The sequence below is a fragment of the Corvus hawaiiensis genome, chromosome 14 (assembly GCF_020740725.1).
Source record: "Corvus hawaiiensis isolate bCorHaw1 chromosome 14, bCorHaw1.pri.cur, whole genome shotgun sequence".
Lineage (NCBI taxonomy): Eukaryota > Metazoa > Chordata > Aves > Passeriformes > Corvidae > Corvus > Corvus hawaiiensis.
This window is the reverse complement of record NC_063226.1, coordinates 1,877,796-1,896,231: the sequence shown is the minus strand read 5'-3', so window position 1 is coordinate 1,896,231 and position 18,436 is coordinate 1,877,796. Positions and strand designations below refer to the sequence as shown.

Below are 18,436 nucleotides of genomic sequence, written 5' to 3'. Positions count from 1 at the left end.
AGAATAAAGAAGAGGAGTTGGTCCCTTACTGCTGTGCAGTTAAAGGTGCTTTTTCAAAGAATCAGTGAAGAAATGTGCCTGTCCTGCGACACGTGGGAAGGAGCCTTAGCAGAGCACGCTGCCAGTTCTTTGAACTTCTGACCTATCGTAAATACTTTTGAGGAGGTCATAGGTCTTCTGAAAATAAAGGACTAGGCAGAGCAGAGGTGCTTCACTGATGGCCTGGATGGCATAGAAAGAGGAGGCAGCAAGATCACATCTTGGTTTGAACACGAAGCAAAGAGCAGCAAAGATTTCCGGTTGCCCCAGTGTGGATTGGAGTCTCTTTGGGAGCTTGCAGCAGACTGCAGTGGAAGGGCAAACTCATCTCTTGGGAAAAGCCACTATGTCTTGCATTCTAGAGTGCTTTTCAGGGTCTAGCTTAACAGACAGTGGCATTTGATTGAAGTCACCATTGTCTCATCTCTTTGTACATTTTGTGGCTCTCAACAGTATTTCTGTTCTCTTCTTTTACCAGTTGGGGAATGGCTGAAATGACAATTTGTGGCCAGTTAGATCCATACTGTGTCGATGTGCATTAGTTACACATAGAATCTTTTCTGATTCCCATCTGTTCAATGAGTGGCATAAAGCTGTTCCTTTTTCTAGTTCTTTGTCTTATGGTCCTTCAGAGTGATGATTTTTCAGAATTTTCATGATTTTTGATATATTAACCTGATTTACAATCAGTTCCTACTCTCATAAAGATAATCCCCACCCATTTATTCCTTTTTCTTTTGGTGGAAGAGCATCTCTTTGTTTAGGAGGTGGATGGTGACTGATTCCAGTCCCTTTATATCCTTCTTACTCATCTTTGTCTGCCTTGGTCCTTTGATATGTAACTGGCAGATGATGTCCAGCTAAAGGTCTTTTGCATGTCAGCAAGAAACATCTTCAAAGCTGACAGAGTGCAGAGGACACTGTTGTCTCAATGCAGTCACAGTCTGTCATGTTTTTGTTCTAATCTGAAAGGATAATGTGGACTTAGTTCTGTTTTATGCATTGAATCTTTAGGTCAAAGTCATTCACTTAAATTTAGCCAAGTCATTTTGTCATCAGCCATACTTAGTGCATTTTTGGAAAATGAATGGTAAGAATTTGAAGAGAGCAAACCAGAAACTTAATGAGAAGTGGACCTTTATGAAAGAGACACTAATATGAATATTAGCCGTGGAAGCTTCTGATACAATTAAAACCAAATGTATATAAATCTTCTTCAGGTCAGGCACTTGATACTGCCTTTGCACCCAGGGCATCTTTATCAGGGTGTCTTCAACAGATCCTTCAGAGCTAAGGAGCTTTAGGAACTGCAAATGAATCATAAGCATTCTTCTGAGATAAGCCTACTGCAACCTGTCAGAGCTGTACAAAAGATTAGTTGCACCTTTTGGAAAGTGCTTTGTGTCTTGTTCATGGGTTTGAATACTATAGCTCTAAAAACTGATGCTCAGGGATTTTAATAGTGAAATACCTTGTAAGTGGTTATTCTTCTGTAGTGGCACTTCAGCAGGAGAGAGCTCTTTGTCAAATCTCCTGTATCATTTTTTTTGCAGCAAACAACATCCTGTAGAGATCTCTGTTAGGGGCCAAACATGGACTATGGTACAGCAAAAAATTGGCTCATGAAATTGCATGAACTGGGGGTTTTTTGTGTCTCTGTTTGTGATTGTTTCTAATACAGTGTTGTGAAGTAGGTGTTTAATTTACTCTCATTAAATATGTTAATACAACTGAATGATGGAATTAAATTTTTATATTCAATTTGTAGTACATGCACTTTTACTCAAAGAAGTGAAAAAGATTCCAGCAGAAATAGTTATCCTTGTGATGCAAAACCAGAAGTATTAAACACTGGTGACAAATCCAAGTCAAGTCAGGTGTCTTGAATACTTGTACTATGACTTGAAAATTCACATGGAAATATTACTCTTCTATTTTATCATCTAAACACTACTTGATCAGTAGAACACTCAGCAGCATTCTGCCTTCTGTGATAGGGTGGACTAAAAAACAGCAAGCACGAATGCACACTGTCCTCACAAGAATATATCCATGAGCTGCGATCTGGAATTTCAGATGAAAAACTTCTTAATTGCCTGGAGTCTTTGAGAGTGTCTCTAACCAGCAACCCAGTCAGGTAAGCAGAGCAATTTCTGCAGTGGTTTTCATCATGGTGTTTTTCTAAGCAAGAGAGAGTTGTGGGCTCTGGGGTTTTTTTGAAACAGAGTAATTATGCTAATGCTTGTTGACAGGAGAGCAGTGTTCTCAGCACCATGGACAAGGATAAGTGAAATGTTTGCAGCTGTCTGCAATATCTCCTCACCTTTCACTGTGGCTTTCAGCAATTTGTACTTGTTGGAACGTTTCTCTTCGTGGCTGATCAGGTCTTTTGGGAAGTGAGACCGAAAGTGGAGCCTACGAAGGGATGCACAAGCAGTAATGGAGAAATAACTTTGCAAGTTTTGCATTTGGTTAAGAAATAATTAAAACCATTTTTCTTCGTTTTTTTCTTTCCAGCTGGGTTAACAATTTTGGACATGAAGGTCTTGGACTTCTGTTGGATGCATTGGAAAAGCTTCTGGACAAGAAACAGTAAGGACTTGGATCATTTGAAGGGAGGGGTGGGGAAGTCGTGAAGATTTTCCTGATGTTATTTTCCTCATTCCTTTCAAGGCAAGAAAGTATTGATAAGAAGAATCAACATAAACTTATCCAGTGCCTCAAAGCATTTATGAACAATAAAGTAAGTGTATTTTAAATTCACATACTTCTAGCATGATTGATTTTTCTTAGCTCAAGATATATGTAGCATGTTAAATGTTGGAGAGGGAAGGAAAGCTTTGGGATATCCAGCGTTTAACTCTTTGGAAGTGTAAGTCTTAGACTTCTGTTAAGAGTCTTCTTCATGAGCGTTTCAGAATATGCATTTTTTTCTTAGTTTTGTTCAATACTATTGATTTTTGGCAGTAAAATATTTGATAAAGGGAGGATGATAGTATAAATTTAAGGTAAGTGAATTTGGAAATGAATTACTTGGAAATTAGAAAAAATAAAGTTTATAAATTCAGATTTCAATACATGATTGTTAATATAATGTACTTTTCACCTGATTTAAATTGAATAGGATTTGATATCTTTTTAGCTGTGGTTTTTAAGTTGGTAGGTTGTGGGTAAAGGATTAGGTTAAGTTGGATCTAATTTTCTCTGACACCGGTTACTCAGGTTTACAGAGTACGAGTACTGTTTCTAGAAGCTGATGTATTAAACCTGTAATTTTGCTTAATGCATAGCAAAATCTGAAGTCTTGTACTTATGTATCCTCCCCAGCAAATAAAACTGCATAAAAATTACTTATAACTACTTCTACCCAGTTTACAAAAATCTCACAGATGAGCTTGTCTAATGAAGAGGGAGAAAGGCAGATTTTTCATACTTCTGGGGTGTTCCAGGCATAGAAAATAAAACCTGATTTGTCTTTTGGTGGGTGTACTGATTTTACAAGGTCCCAGTGTCCTCCTGAAGAGCTGAATCTCTCTCTGTCAGGAGAAAGCCTCAGATGCAAGACTGGGGACACTGACCTGTGGCCTGAGGCTTTTAGTAGAGTGTTGCCAAACCCCCTGTGGGAGGGAGGGGTTGGGAGAATCCCTCAGGATCTTATCCCAGAGCTAGTGATGAATGTCCAAGGCAAGAGCACCCTTTTCACCAGGAGCTTTTTGTTTCTCTCAGTACGGTTTGCAAAGGATTCTAGGAGATGAAAGGAGTCTCTTGCTGTTGTCAAGAGCAATTGATCCAAAGCAACCACACATGATGACTGAGACAGTGAAAATCCTTTCTGCCATCTGCATTGTTGGAGAGGAAAACATGTAAGTGAGAGATTGAAGCCTTCTCTTTTTTTGTGCTCATGAGTTGTTAACTTGGACACAGGTGAGAAACCTTGTCAGTGAAACAAATGTAGCCTATTAAGTCTTTATTAATGTGGTTTAAAATTAAAGAGATTTCACCTGTTCTATTGCCCTAATTCAGTATTAAATCAGAGAAAAGCAAGTGAGCAGAGACCTGTGGCTCACGTGCACTGTGGCTGAAGTGGAAGGTCTGAAAGGATAAATCACCTCTCTACCACAGGAACAAGAAGTTGGCATTTACAGCTGGGCTTTGCAACAGTTGAACTTAGAGTTATTTAGCACTTGCCCATGAGATTTTTAAAACAAAGATAATCCCTTGGCATATGTTTCCTGTAAATTCATCGGTGTATTTATTTACTGAAGGTTCAAATGGGCAAACTTCATCTACTGTGCAATAAATAGATTAAAACATTTTGATTTCTGAAAGGACAATTTATTAGAATTTCCAGATGTTAAACATGTCATCTGTTTTCAAGTGTGCAGCCTTGGAGAGGTAAGGATTTTTTCTCCCTCACTGATTGATTGTTTCTTAGCTGAAATAATAATCCAGACATTTATTCACCCTTTTTTTCCTTATTCCAACATTTATCTTGTAGATATTTTTAACACTTGATTCTTGATTTGTTTTCAACTTTTTGTAGATAAATGCATTTAAACTCTGTCAGTGCCCTAAAGCCTTGAGTTATGTGGATAGTGGGCTGAGTATGTTTAAAATGAGTGAGTTGGCTGTGCTGTGCCTTTTGACAGTTTGTCTTTCTCTTAGTCTGGACAAGCTTTTATGTGCTATAACAACTGCTGCTGAGAGGCACAGCAGGGAAGAGCGTTTCTCTCAGATTGTTGAAGGCCTGGAGAACCACGAGTTCATACAGCTGCAGGTGAGTTTGCTTTTCTGTGTGCTTCAGCCAGAAGGCTGGAACACAGCGGATTGCTTTGTGACCTTTAAATAATTTACACGCAAAATCTTTTGCTGCTGTTAGTCCAGGGCTTAGAAAAAGAGGAGAAATAAACACCAATGGTCCACTGGTATTAGATTTTCTACTTGTTAGTGGTTTGAGAGCAAGGAGCTCAGTTCTTGTCCCAAAAAAAGGATTAAGAAGTCTTGACTGTAGTAAAGAGAGTAATTAGGGATATTTCTTTCCTTGAATGCCAGATGTAATGTTCAGGTAATAAATCTGTTCCTGGTACTGGGGCTTTTGACTGTTGCCTCTTAAATATTCAGATATATGATAATTATGGCAGATGTAGAATGGGCTGTGCCCAGTTTTGGCACTGTTCCTTTTGGGATGAATGAAGTGCAGCAGGATATCATTGGTATTTTGCCAACAGGGACTCTGTGTTCCTTGGTGTGTTCAATGTGTGCCTCTCATCAGCCACTAGTGCTTCTCTAAGGGTGATCTAGTGAGCTTTTACAGTTTTAATAAAATAATAAAATAAACATTCTCTGCCAGTGGTTTTTACTAAGTCATGACTTAGATCATGTTCATTGCTGCTTATGGTCAATGGATAGAGGCTTTTAATTCTCTGTGGGCACCAGACTAGCTAAGAGTTTTGGTTGCTATTACAGTGCAAGGTTTTTTTAATTGGGGTTGGTTTTGGGTTTTTTTTTGGTACTGCCATGTTTGCATAGAGGCCAAGGGCTGAATATCCTATTAAAGGATGACTTTGACTTACTGTCTTCTCCCAGTACAGTATTGATGCACATTTTGTATTGGAATTTGTATTTCAGCTATTTTGGCTGAAAGATATGGAAAAGTACAGTGTGAACTGGGTAGGTATCCTTGGGATGCCTTTTTCCAGTCTTGGATCAAATACACATCAGCTGTAGTTGCCTTAATGCTGTGTTTGCTGTTAGCACCTCTTGTTTCAGGGCTGATGAGTTAATGCTGTTCAGTAAGTTTCTATAAATGACATTCTGACCTTAATAGTGCTATCACTGAAGAATTCATTCTGAGCTTGTCTCCTTCTTTATGACCTTGTTGATTTAAGGCAAACAAAAACAACCACCCACCATTCCTGCCAAGCTTCCCCTCCCAAAGCTCTCTGATACCTCAGTGAAGGCACAATTGCAAGACTCATTACCTTGTTTCTGACAAAATTGTTCTTTACTTGTAATGTATTAGCACAAGCCATTAAGCCAGAGTCTCTCTGGCAGCAGCAATCAGAGCAGATGGCACCTCTTCTCTCTATTAATTTCAGATTGGACATGTACTTTGCCTTGTTAAGTCATGTCATAGTAGTAAAATAACAAGAATCATTCAAGCAAGGACGATGATACTGCATTATCTGAAGATGCAGCTCTATCAAGAGAGTGCCTTTGAAAGGGTGTTTTAATAGAAATCTGAGACCCCATAAGGTGTTCTATTAAAGCTAAATAGTGAGTGTAATTAAAACAGGAAGAGTGCTTTTTATCTGATTTTTTCCTCTGCAGCTATTGATTTTTTTTTTTTTTTGTCCCACTCTAATGCTACTTCTTTTTGCAGTTAACATCTTTTACCAAACTTGGTATTTCCCTTGAGTCCCACTTTAGTCTTTTAATGTGGATCAGCACTTTTGGTGTTGTGCTATTGTCTACCTGTTGTCAAGTAAATCAATTAAAGTGCACAGCTGTTCAATTAAAGCATTAGCCACTATCCTGAGACTTCAGGCATTTTGCAGAAGTGATCTGCAGGAATAGAAAAAACACCTGGTGATGTGACTTACTTGGGTATGGGTGTTTTTTGGTGGTTGTGATGTGGGGTTTTTTAAAGTTTTTAATTATTGTAGAAACAGTTTTCAAACTGGTGAATAGTGAGGAGAAAGAGGAGGAGATGCAGTGGGCAACTTCAGATTGGGAATAACTGGTGTATGATTTTAGTGTAGGGAGCCCTGGCACAGGGTGCCCAGAGCAGCTGGGGCTGCCCCTGGATCCCTGGCAGTGCCCAAGGCCAGGCTGGACACTGGGGCTTGGAGCACCTGGGACAGTGGAAGGTGTCCCTGCCATGGCAGGGGTGGGACAAGATAAACTTTAAAGGTCCCTTCCAGCTCAAACCATTCCCTGATATTATTCTGTGATGGTCATTCATATGGTACTGTTTTGACACAGCAGAAGCATCCTGGTATGGAAACAGACACAGCGGTATTTGATGTTGCTAAAATAAACCCAAGTGTTGCGTGTGTGCTGCATAATAAATAACATCCATCTCTTGCTTTTATAATTAAACTGCAGCAGTGACTGAAGCAATATTGATTTTCGTTCTGTATTTCTGACAACAGGTAGCATGTATGCAGCTCATCAATGCCCTTGTTACATCTCCAGAAGATCTTGATTTCAGGATACACTTGAGAAATGAGTTTTTACGTTGTGGCCTGAAGAAAATACTGCCTGTAAGTTGTTTGTGTATAGGTTGATCACTGTCCACTGTGAATGTTGAAGATAACCAAACTGTTCTAGCAGAACAGCAGAAGGGAAGGATTGGGGGTGCAGAAGGTCAGATTATCAATCCAAACCTGATTTTAGTCCACAGAGTTACAAATTTGGGTTCTCAGGAGCTGTGTAAACCAGAATAGGAGTTGAAACAAGTCAGTGTATTAGAAATTAAATTAAGGTAGCTGGATTCTGCATAATGAGCTCAAAGCTCATGCAGTGAATGTGAATCTGGCTGTGGAACCAATCTTGGATTGACTTTCTTTGTATATGCTGTTCCTGTTGTTTTCTGTGAAATCTGGTTTTCTTTAATCTGCCTGCTGAGAATGCAGAGGGACATTTCAAAGAAAAATCAAATCGACACATTCATTCTCTCTGAGACTGCAGGTCTGTCTTCATGCAGCTGCACAGACAGGAATATTTCTGACTCAGGGAGAGATCTGTAGCTCTTAACCAAGAAACTGTTCTGATGCTTGTATCAAAAATATGTATATTTAAGGTGCTCATCACTTTCTCTCAAGAGATGAGAGAAGTTAGAGTACCTGCTTGTATTTGTCTGAAATAGAATTTATTCTGCTATGACTTTAAAGATACAAAGTTTCAGATCGTCAGTTTGTCAGGAACAAAAACTTCCATTTTTGGCTCATTCAGCCTCGAGACTCTTCCTGATGTGTGATGTTAATTTTTCTTGGGGTATATTTTTAGGGTTTGTATCATGTAGATACATTAGCATGATCTGCTGGCTTTATTTGCTGTGGAACATCTGAAAGCCTCAAGATTTTTAGTTTGTTTTTTTTTAATCTATTGAAAGATATTTTACAGAATCAATAAATGCTTAAAAATTTTAAGAATTAGGGATGGGTTAGGTAGCAAAGAAACTGAATTGTAACAAATCATGATATGATAGAAAACTTGTGAGAGTGTGCCAACATCTGCCATACAGATCTGAGTGTAAAAGCAATTAATATTTGGTGATCAGTCTTTTTTCAAAATGCTCAACTGCCAATGTGTTGAAAAAGTCAGGAGGGGGATCCATAGATCTGGCTCTTCATCTGCTCAGATTCAGAGCAGCCTCCTGTGCTTTTCAAGCATTAGAAGTGGCACAAGTTCCTGCTGTATTGGGGAAGGCACGTGGCTGCATCCAGGTCTGACAAATCCAGGCCACTTTCCCTGTGAATCATGGGATCATGCATTCACACGAGTGGATGGGAGGGAACTTTAATGTGCTTTCCTGCTAGGAAGCTAAACTTGGTTCTTACAGGAATTAGAACAACTGCTTGTGTCTCTTAAAAGAGCAGCCCATTTTCCCCTGCTCCAAATGCTACCTTGTGGGGGTTTTTTTGCTCCATTGCATTTCTTGTACTGTGGTTGATTTCATGCTATGGTCTAGATTAACTTAGTAATAGAAATTGTAAGCATGTCTTCTTTATGCTTTCTTAGGCTTCTTAAGATGACTTCAATTAATGTTTTGAAATACACTTATTTCAAAATAAGTACTTATTGTGCTTTTTTAAAGGAGCTCTGACATTAACAAGCAGGAGCTGCTGTGTCCCCTTAAGAACTTGATTCAACTGGAAATCATTTGTTCTGTAGCCCATACCTGCTCTGAGCTGATATTTTACCTTTAATTTTTCTCAGTTATATCATTATAATAAAAAAAATCCCAGGCACTGAGTTAAAACTTTCTCCTATTCTAAAGGTTAATGTCATACATTTCATCATGATACAATCCTTCAAGGGGGGGAATTCTTGCTTTAAAAAAGGAGATATTAAGATATATTCTACCTTGAAAAACAGGCCTTGAAAGATAAGGAAAATGATGAGCTTGATATTCAGCTGAGGGTGTTTGATGAGAACAAAGATGAAGACCACTTTGAACTGTCACATCGTCTCAATGATATCAAAGCTGAAATGGAATATCCTTTAAGGAAGTGCTGTTATAACTTGTGTTGTTTCAGAACTTTATTAAATGGAAATTACAGTGCTCTGTGTGCAGGTTATTTGTCTCAGTTGTATGTCTTACCAGGGGCTTTGTCAAGCAGATTTCTCTCCAGTTGCTTTTTTTGTTAGAAAATATTTAGATAATTAGTGCTTAAATTTGCATGTCAAATGTAAGTCATTGGGAACTGAATTAATTTTTCATAAATAACATTTATTAAGCTAAACTCTGTCTCATAATAAATGAAGAGATAAAATTATACCCATGGAAGATCATAAGTTTGAAGAAAAATGAGTTTTGGTAATAAGAGGAACAAAATTTTTCGTAGGTTCTGAAGCACTTCAGATGTGTGCCTTTTCTAGCTGTGAAGCAGCAGTAAATTGAAAATTACCTAGGTTCAGAATGGCTGCTTGCAGTTTTTAGGTGGAAGCAGGGGGAGGTGGAGGCAATCAGTGAGAGGACTATAAAATCCCCTGTAATGCTGTTGTTTTGCAGAACAGGTAATTCCAGGTAATGGTCATCTTTAGGAAGTGAAAGTGATTGAGCAGTGTGTGTTTGCCCTTAGCCTGGCTCAGCTCAGAGTGGAAACTAAGCTTTGTGTGAAGTACTTTTACAGGATTCTAGAACATGAAGTGTACAGTATGATTGTTCTGACTAATAATGAAACATGTCCTGACTGTTAAACAGGGCACAGAGATTCTGTGTGCAATCGTAGTGGAAAAATAACGTTTACTGCTAAGGATAGGAGTTCACAATTTTAGAAGTTTTAGGAGGGGTTTTACTTGAACAATATGGGAAATGTCTGGGGGAGGTGTGTTTGGGTGGGGTGGGTGTTCTATTGTGCAGTGGGCTTTTTTGGTCTTTTGCTTGTTCTTTAAGTTTTTAGTTTTTTAAGGACTCGTATTTTCTTAACAATGTTTGCACTGATGTCAGTGAAGTATTTCATCTCCTGTATAATATGGTGAAGGATACTTCTTCTGAAAATTACTTCTTGTCAATTCTCCAACATTTCCTTCTGATCAGGAATGATTACTATGTCCGGTAAGTGCCAGCTGCCAGGTTGGGTTTTTTGGGAGGAGTAGGGACAAGAAGAGAAATCCGGACCCTGGTAAACTGAGTAGCTCATAATCATGCCTAAAATGCCTCTCTGAGAATGTGTTATTTGTCTTTCTACTCAATGTTAGTAATAAAAAGATCTTGGTAAATATAATAATGCTTATTGCAAAGACTTGACCCTTAGTCCAATGCCCTCATCCCAGAAACCTCTTAACTTTTTGGGCACTTTTTCTTTAATTGAGTTTGGTACCTTCATTGCTTCAAAGAACATGGAAGTTGTACAGCTGATAATTGGAAATACTCCCACATGCCTTGTGTCTGGTCTTCAGTGTAAACTTCTCTTTTGTGCAGCTCGGTGTCTTAGCAGGGTCCAGGGTACCACATCCAAAATATTCACAAATAAGAGTACAAATCAGACTTTGAACTTGATACTTCTGCTGGCAGGTGTATAATTCAGATATTAGGAGTTAGTTGCCCCCCAACCCCAATTGCATAAAGGCTCATTAGTGTTCTTATTGTCTTATGAATGTTTTCTCTTTTAGACCTCAGTATTACAAGATCATAGAAGAATGTGTGTCACAGATAGTGCTGCACTGCAGTGGCATGGACCCAGATTTTAAATACAGAGGAAGGATGGACATTAATTTTACACATCTAGTTGGTTTGTACACTTTAAGCAGTTTTACCTTGTTTTCCTTTGTGTTCTTCTGTCTAGACTTTTATTGACTGTGAATTTTTTCAGTTTTCTGGAAATATGCATGGAAGCTCCAGGTGTGCTTGAGGAGCACCAGAGCAAATGCTGTAGCTTTTAATGAAATGAGACAGGGTCACAAGAAAAAGTATCTGTTGCTTTGGTGTCATGGGCTCACAGGGCAATGATGGCTGGGAGGCATCTCAGAGCTGTGATATGTTTGACTTGACTGGTGTTTGGTATTCTATTGAAATTCTAGATGCGTGTGTGGACAAAGCTAAAGTAGAAGAGAGTGAAAAGAAAGCAGCAGAATTTTCCAGAAAGGTCAGTCCTACTCATGGTTCTCTTTAAGGTATGGAACAGAATCCTAATGGGAATACAGTCAGCTTGTTTCCCAGGGAAAACTGGGAAATAGTGGATCTCCCAGGCAGGATGTGCTTTCATATTTAAAGCTCTGGGGGTTTTGGGTGGTCCTGTGTTGTGTGCAAGTTGAGTCTGAAATCAAAAGCCTCTGAATGGTATCAACTATACATATCCTCAGCTGTATTCCTCTGCTGTAGATAACTGATGGGGAAAATTCCATTTGTTGCTCTTCTGTCCTGAAATAGTCATAATTCAATGCCTAAAGTGCAGGTATAAGCTTGAAAAAATGAATGAACGTGCTGCATTAGCTGCAGTAGTACTGATGTTCATGTATTATGGAGCTGTGTGTTAAAATCATTCAAAATTTTGATTTTTTTGCTGGTCTGGTCTAAGAGGGCATTTTCAGGCCATAAGACAGTACATGTTCTTGAACATGATGATTGCAGATTTAATTTTAATGAATTTAAGTTTGCTGCAATAGATGTATACTTGAGTTTGGTGTGAGAAGTCTGCAGTGTTCTCTTGGGGGGAAAAACCTGTACTGAGTAGCTGGATCTGGGTGGTTCCCTGTCATTGACTTACTGATGGAAGGAATAATGTGGTACTAAAGGTGAGCATATTAGAAAAATGCTCTTGAAAAAGTCAGAAGTGCATCAATTGCTCCAGTTGTGATACTGTTCAAAGAGTTCCTGCCAACACAGCCTCTGGCGTGGCCATAACTGCACGGACTCTCCTGTTGTGGTTAAATCGTTACAGTTTGATGAAGAGTTCACAGCTCGACAAGAGGCACAAGCTGAGCTTCAGAAACGAGAAGAGAAAATCAAAGAACTTGAAACAGAAGTCAAACAGCTCAGGACCCAGGTAATAAAACTGTATCACATGAAGTTCCACAGCTGAGTTGATTTTTTTTTTTTTTTGAGGAGGAGGAGGAGTTGAAAAGAAATTGCCCTGGAGTATCTTGTCTCTCTGGGGTTTGAAATGTGTGTTACAGGTGTATTGATTTGGTTTGCAGCCAGCACAGGTTACTAAGGATAGTTAATGGAGGTAACATTTTTCAAATAGTAGTATGTTCAGCCTGTCACAGATACCTGCTTTATTGAGAAAAAATGTTCCTTAGGCTATAAAAATCTTGAATCCAGCCCAATTTTTTTTTTCCTGCAAGTATTTGTTTATGCTTTCACATTGCTGCTTCCATATGTTTTGCAGGAATTTTTTGTTTTGGAAGTCTTTATTTTTAAAATCTTTTGGGTTTATATATTTTTTTACTCTTATATTTTCATATAAGCCTAGCCTTTTTTATTTTTTATTTTTACACCAGCTTCAGGTTTTAGACAGGTCATTTATACCCATTAGGAACTAACAGATGATATGACTTGGTGCTTTTGCCTCAGCCTGGCTTATTTTGTATTCCTTCAATGCCAGGCAAGGTCTGCGTGTTGCCTTTTCATCTTTATTTTTGGTATCTTAATGCCTGTGGTCTCACTTCCTATTTGGGCACTGAGGTGGAGATTCAGACACTCCTGTTCCTACTTCCTTCTTGCCAATTTTCATGTTTATTACAAACATCTACAAGCCAGTGTTACACTGAAGTTTCACAGTCTGTTTGAATGGGTTCTCCACCAATTGTTGTGTTGTAACTTGTGGGCCAAAGAAACACATGCCTTGTGCAAAGTAAAAAATGTATTTTAGTCTAATTAATTATTAATCCTGTTTTAGTGATTCTAACACAATTCAGATTATCCAGAGGTGACAGGGCATTCCCAGTAATGGTGGCCACTGGTTAATTAACCATGTAATTCTATTATCTGTTTCCTTTTCTAGTGTTATGCTCCCCACAGAATATGATGGCACTTATTTTTAGATGCACTCACCCCTCTGATGGTTTGACATGCTGCTGTTTCTCTTCCTTGTTCCTTTTACAACTTATTAGAATGGATATTGCAATTGCTCTTTCTTCCTCTCACCAAAGAAGCACCCTCAGACAGATTTAGAAGGCAGCAGGACAGGTTGTTGCCCACTCTGCACCCCCAGATGTCAGGACAGTTATGAACAGCTGTGCTCCTGGGACCTCTTGCACTGCGGTAGCTGCTCCTCTGAGTGCTGGGGAGAATGTTCCACCAGCAGATGAGTGTTGTTAAAATTCAGCGTGGTTATTCTCATCTCTGATGCCCCAGCTTGCCGGGGTATCCTAAGTGGGATAAATGTTTTGTGCATTGGTAAGAAATAAAATGCTGTTCTGTTCACTTAAATGTTACTGCTACTATTAAATTTTCTTTAAAATTGAAACAATTTGTTTTTATAAAAATGTGAGGTTATTCAGTTTACTTGGCAGTTTTATGCTACGTGGTATAATCTATTGATATTGTTTCTCATTTAAATAGGAGAACAGTTGCATTTCTCACTTTCTTGAGGTGCAGTTGCCTACAAACCATCCTGGTTGGTTCAGCTTTGTATCAAACAGCCTCCTGTCACCAATGAAAAGAATTCCTCTTTTCTGTTTCAGGGTCCAGGCCTGACAGGCCAACTGACAGAAGTCCCAGCAATACCTCCAGCCCTCTCAAGTGAGAATGCCCCACCATCTCCAGCGCCTTCACTCCCTGGTGGAGCCATCCCTCCTCCTCCTCCGCTACCTGGAGGAGCAACAATTCCTCCTCCTCCTCCACTACCTGGTGGAGCAACAATTCCTCCTCCTCCTCCACTACCTGGAGGAACAACAATCCCTCCTCCTCCTCCCTTGCCTGGTGGAGCAGTAATTCCTCCCCCTCCTCCATTACCTGGTGCAGCATCACTTCCTCCGCCGCCGCCTCCTCTGCCCGGGGGAGCCATCCCACCTCCACCGCCTCTGCCCGGTGTGCCCCCACCTCCTCCTCTCCCTGGGGCAGCAGGGCCACCTCCTCCTCCTCCTCTCCCTGGGGCAGCAGGGCCTCCTCCCCCTCCCCCTCTGCCCGGGGGAGCAGGGCCTCCTCCGCCTCCCCCTCTGCCCGGGGGAGCAGTCCCTCCACCGCCGCCTTTTGGGGGGCCCCCGATGCCACCCCCTCTTGGAGGGGCTCCCTTTGCTCCCTTCATGGTGATGCCAGCATTGCCACACGGGATGAAGGAGAAGAAGAAGTATAAGCTGGAAGTCTCGATGAAGAGAATCAACTGGTCAAAGGTATGACAAGAGTTGTGGAGCTGATGTCCCTTCCCCTCCTTCCCTTCACACACATGCTCCCTTCACACACACACCAACCTTCACACATTGGTACCATGCAGTGGGATGGATTTTTAAATGAGATTCATCTTGACAGAACTTGTTGTACCAGGTATCCCAGGAAGCCACCTTACTTCCAATCCATTGTACCAGGTGCAGTGAATGTGAATTGCAGCTTTGCATCAAGTTGTACATAAATATTATTTATCTCCAAACTGTTTTAAAGCAGTTTTCACACATACCTAGCAAAACAAACCAACTTAAGCTTTTTAAAGTCATGATGTTAATGCAGTTGTAAGTTCAGAGAGTGCTGATATAAGGCCTTAATGTTACTTGTTGATTACTTATCTAAGGTATTTATTGGTTGTTCTCAATTAGTGATGTGCTGGAGCAGGGCTGTGGCCACTGGGAGGAGCCATGGGACTGCTCAAGGGAAAGGTTTGGGCACCATGAGCTTCCAGTGTCTTAACATGGTTGTATTTAATTGCTTTTCATTTTTAAAACCATCTTAAAATATAAACATTACTTGAGCAGTAAACTGCAAGCACAATCTGATTTGCAAGTGAACCCTTAAAGCAGTTACTGGTTATTATTTACCTCTCAGTATAGGCAGTCACTCTAACAAGAGAAGTTATGCAAACATCCAGGTCTGTGCTGGGGTGTGTTGCTTTAAAACCCCTTTTTGATCAGTGTAACCACTGCTCCTTCCATATCAAGGAAATAGATGTGGAGTATTGGATAATTGCATCTATTATCAAGACTAAATCATTGCATTCTAAAGTTGTGGTTGGTAGCTTTTTAGTGGTATAAAATATGACACATATATTGATGTTTGGTGTAGGAAAAAGTACCTAGATGACCAAATCACCCAGGCAAATGAAAGGAGGAGTTCTGTATATTCCATGCTGTGTGGGTTGAGCTCTAGCTGGGATTTCAGTGTAGCTTCACTGGATATCTGGTTCTCATTTGTCAGTGCACATCTTGGCACTCCCAGCTACTGCCTGACACTTGCCTTGAGAGCCATATATTCTCTCAGGAGTTTGTTGGTACCATGTACGTGGTAAAATCCAATTGTTGATGAAAAACAAGCTGTTAAGGAGCACCAGGTGATCATTGCTGACCATAAGCTGCAATTTAACACCGAACAGTTTTGGAATTTAAATCACACTCTGAAGCAGCAGTGCAGGTTTTTCAGGATGTTTCACAGCTGGTCATTTAAATGAATTTAGACACAACTTTATTCTGTAGAGTTGGGTGTTATACCATGTTCTCCCAGATGGAGCCGGGTGCTGTGGAATGCTGGATATAAGTTGCTTTGTATAATTTCTGAGTAAATACCATCACCATTTCAGGCAAAACCTTTCAAGAACTAATGATGACAAATTTACTGTTGGAAGAGGAGCTAGACTGCCCTCTGATATTTTTGAATAAGTGATGGTAATTGTCTTTCTAAAGAAACAGGTTTAGGTTTTGGCTTCCTCTAAATTCTGAAGTGTTGAGTAGTGAAATGGCTCTTTCTTTGAAGTAACAAAACAGCAGAATAATCCCACAAATTTTGCAAGAGGAATCCGGAAGGTTGAGAGAGAACCTGTGTGGAAATGCATGGCATGCCAATTTATAGCTTCTTTTGGCAGAAGAATTAATGCTTTAATGCTTTCAAATGATTTCAAAATATTTGGAGATGTGCTAAAATAATCTGGAAGTGTATCTAGCAGTGGTAGTTTAAAAGCAGACTTTCAGTATATTTAACTAGAAGGATAGTGAAAACAGCCAACCATGTTTTTAGTGTATTAATTTAAATTGTAAAAGCAGTTTGAAAATATTTTTGTCTGTAATTCTTACAAAATAATGTGCATAAAAGGATAACTTTCCTTCTTTATTGTGGGAGAAGGAATTAACTGTATCTTGGGGAGAAAAGACTGGGTCAGGATGCACTGTGGGAGTTTTGTAACTGTGAGACATAGACTGCTGTCCTGTAAACACAGAAAAGCAAGCTTTTATTTTACTATACATATTGGTAATTGCAGGCAATTCCATTGTGATCAGTTCCATTGGGGAGTTTATAGGAATGATTTATAAAGTGTCTCTGTGAACGCTGACTGTGACAATGGGAAGGAACTGCAGATGGACGCTTTGCTTAAGTGCGCTGGGAACGGTGCCAGAGATCTCCTGCCTACTGAGAAAGTGCAAAGTCTGTCTGATCATCACTTTTAAGGAGCCATCATTTGAGGAATAAAATTCTTACTGTTTAATTTAGTCCCTTTTGCTGTAACTGTCTTCCCCATTAGTGCTGGATTAAGGTGGTTTTTTAAAATGTCTTCCCTGGAGCTGGTGGTAAAGCAGTGCTGAAGGGTGGTGGACCAGGGTGTTGCAGGGAAATCGGAGTGAGGCTGACAAATGTAGTATTGCTGAGTTCCCTGCATGTCATCTTGGAGTTAAATAGCCCTTGGAAATTACTTGGCATTTAAACAAACTTATAAACAATCGTTAATAATGTTAGAGGAATATATTTGGAAAACAAATAGCAGTTCTGAGTCATACATGAAAAATCAAGCTGTCTTTCAACTTCTGTATTGCAGACCATTTTCTTCCTTTGGTATAGCCAGTACAGACTTAATTCTGAGTCTCTACAAGGTCAGCTCATTTCCTGATGAGTTGTTCCATAGAGTTCTCAGGTAGCAGAGTGCATATCAGTGCTGAAGAGTTTGGGGACTCTGGAAAGTAATTGAGAGAGGGCTAAAACACATTGAAACCCAGGTGCCGTTATCAGGCCTGTGTGGAAAACTTGCTGAATGGAGTACAATAAAGGCCATTAGTGGCCAGGGGTAGCTCAGCCCGTGGTGTTTGTGCAGGAAGCAGCAGCGAGAACATCCCAGAGCGGGACTAAACTTCATTCAGCCCGATTATCACAGAACTTCTCCAGCATTTGCTTCACCTTGGCTGTTGAAAACACTGCTTATTGACTTTGGAGATGCTGTTTTTCTTTCAGATTGAACCTCAAGAAATAGGAGAAAACAGCTTTTGGGTAAAAGCTGAAGAAGATAAATTTGAAGACCCGGAGCTGTTTGCAAAATTGGCACTTACCTTTGGAACCCAAATGAAAGGTACATTCTTACTTTACTCTTTATTGTGCTTTTATTAAGTTTAAAACTGTGCAATGGCAGTTTCTTTTATGCTTTGTGCAATACCATGGAATTCATATGATGGTTTTGTAGCAGGAAGATGATTTAAAACATATATTAAGCATAACAGTCTATTACAAGAATTGCTCCTCCTTCACTTTACAGCATGAGGGGAGGAACCTTTTTGCAATAATACCTTTTAAAAGTGCACTATATGTTGCAGATAGATGTGAGTTTTCTTCTAATGAAATTATCATTAAATTTAATTTCTGATCCTAAACTCATGTTTATTTGCATTATTGTTCCTGGCTGAGAATTTCAGGAATAAGAACAACAGTTTTTACTATGCAGTGTATGAAAGGTTAACTCAGGAAGGGCTCTCACATGACTGTAACTTTCTTGAACTGATTTTTGAGTAGTTTCTGTGAGTTATTTCTGAATGTCTTTTTTTCCATGTTCTTCTGAAACCTCTTCAAAGAGTTAGTCATGGCTGTGTTTTTCATAAAATACATACACACTCTGCTGTAGCTCACACTCCTTTGAGCAGTCACTGAATTTAAACCATTAGAATTCTCCTTTTACAACACACCTTAGAACCACTTTCTGGTCTAAATGTTCAGATATTCCATGCAGTAATATAAAAGCATCCTTTGCAGTAATTTAACATTCTTTTCCATGCCAAAGATGGATTGATTCTTGGTTCCTAGCACTGCAGTGAGGGTAAAATGGTG

At 39.6% G+C, this 18,436-nt stretch overlaps 1 protein-coding gene across 4 annotated transcripts in view; it reads left to right on the top strand.

The window, feature by feature from the left end:
* DIAPH2 (diaphanous related formin 2) overlaps window positions 1-18,436 on the top strand; it is a 184,345-nt gene that overhangs the window by 26,928 nt on the left and 138,981 nt on the right. For all 4 annotated transcript variants that reach the window (XM_048318375.1, XM_048318376.1, XM_048318373.1 and 1 more), the window contains 13 exons: window positions 2,037-2,176; window positions 2,557-2,631; window positions 2,713-2,782; window positions 3,766-3,902; window positions 4,705-4,816; window positions 7,194-7,304; window positions 9,142-9,260; window positions 10,208-10,324; window positions 10,882-11,000; window positions 11,290-11,354; window positions 12,150-12,254; window positions 13,897-14,544; window positions 17,573-17,687. In XM_048318375.1, coding sequence (XP_048174332.1) covers window positions 2,037-2,176; window positions 2,557-2,631; window positions 2,713-2,782; window positions 3,766-3,902; window positions 4,705-4,816; window positions 7,194-7,304; window positions 9,142-9,260; window positions 10,208-10,324; window positions 10,882-11,000; window positions 11,290-11,354; window positions 12,150-12,254; window positions 13,897-14,544; window positions 17,573-17,687 — 1,933 coding nt within the window. The remainder of the gene's footprint in view (window positions 1-2,036; window positions 2,177-2,556; window positions 2,632-2,712; window positions 2,783-3,765; window positions 3,903-4,704; window positions 4,817-7,193; window positions 7,305-9,141; window positions 9,261-10,207; window positions 10,325-10,881; window positions 11,001-11,289; window positions 11,355-12,149; window positions 12,255-13,896; window positions 14,545-17,572; window positions 17,688-18,436) is intronic.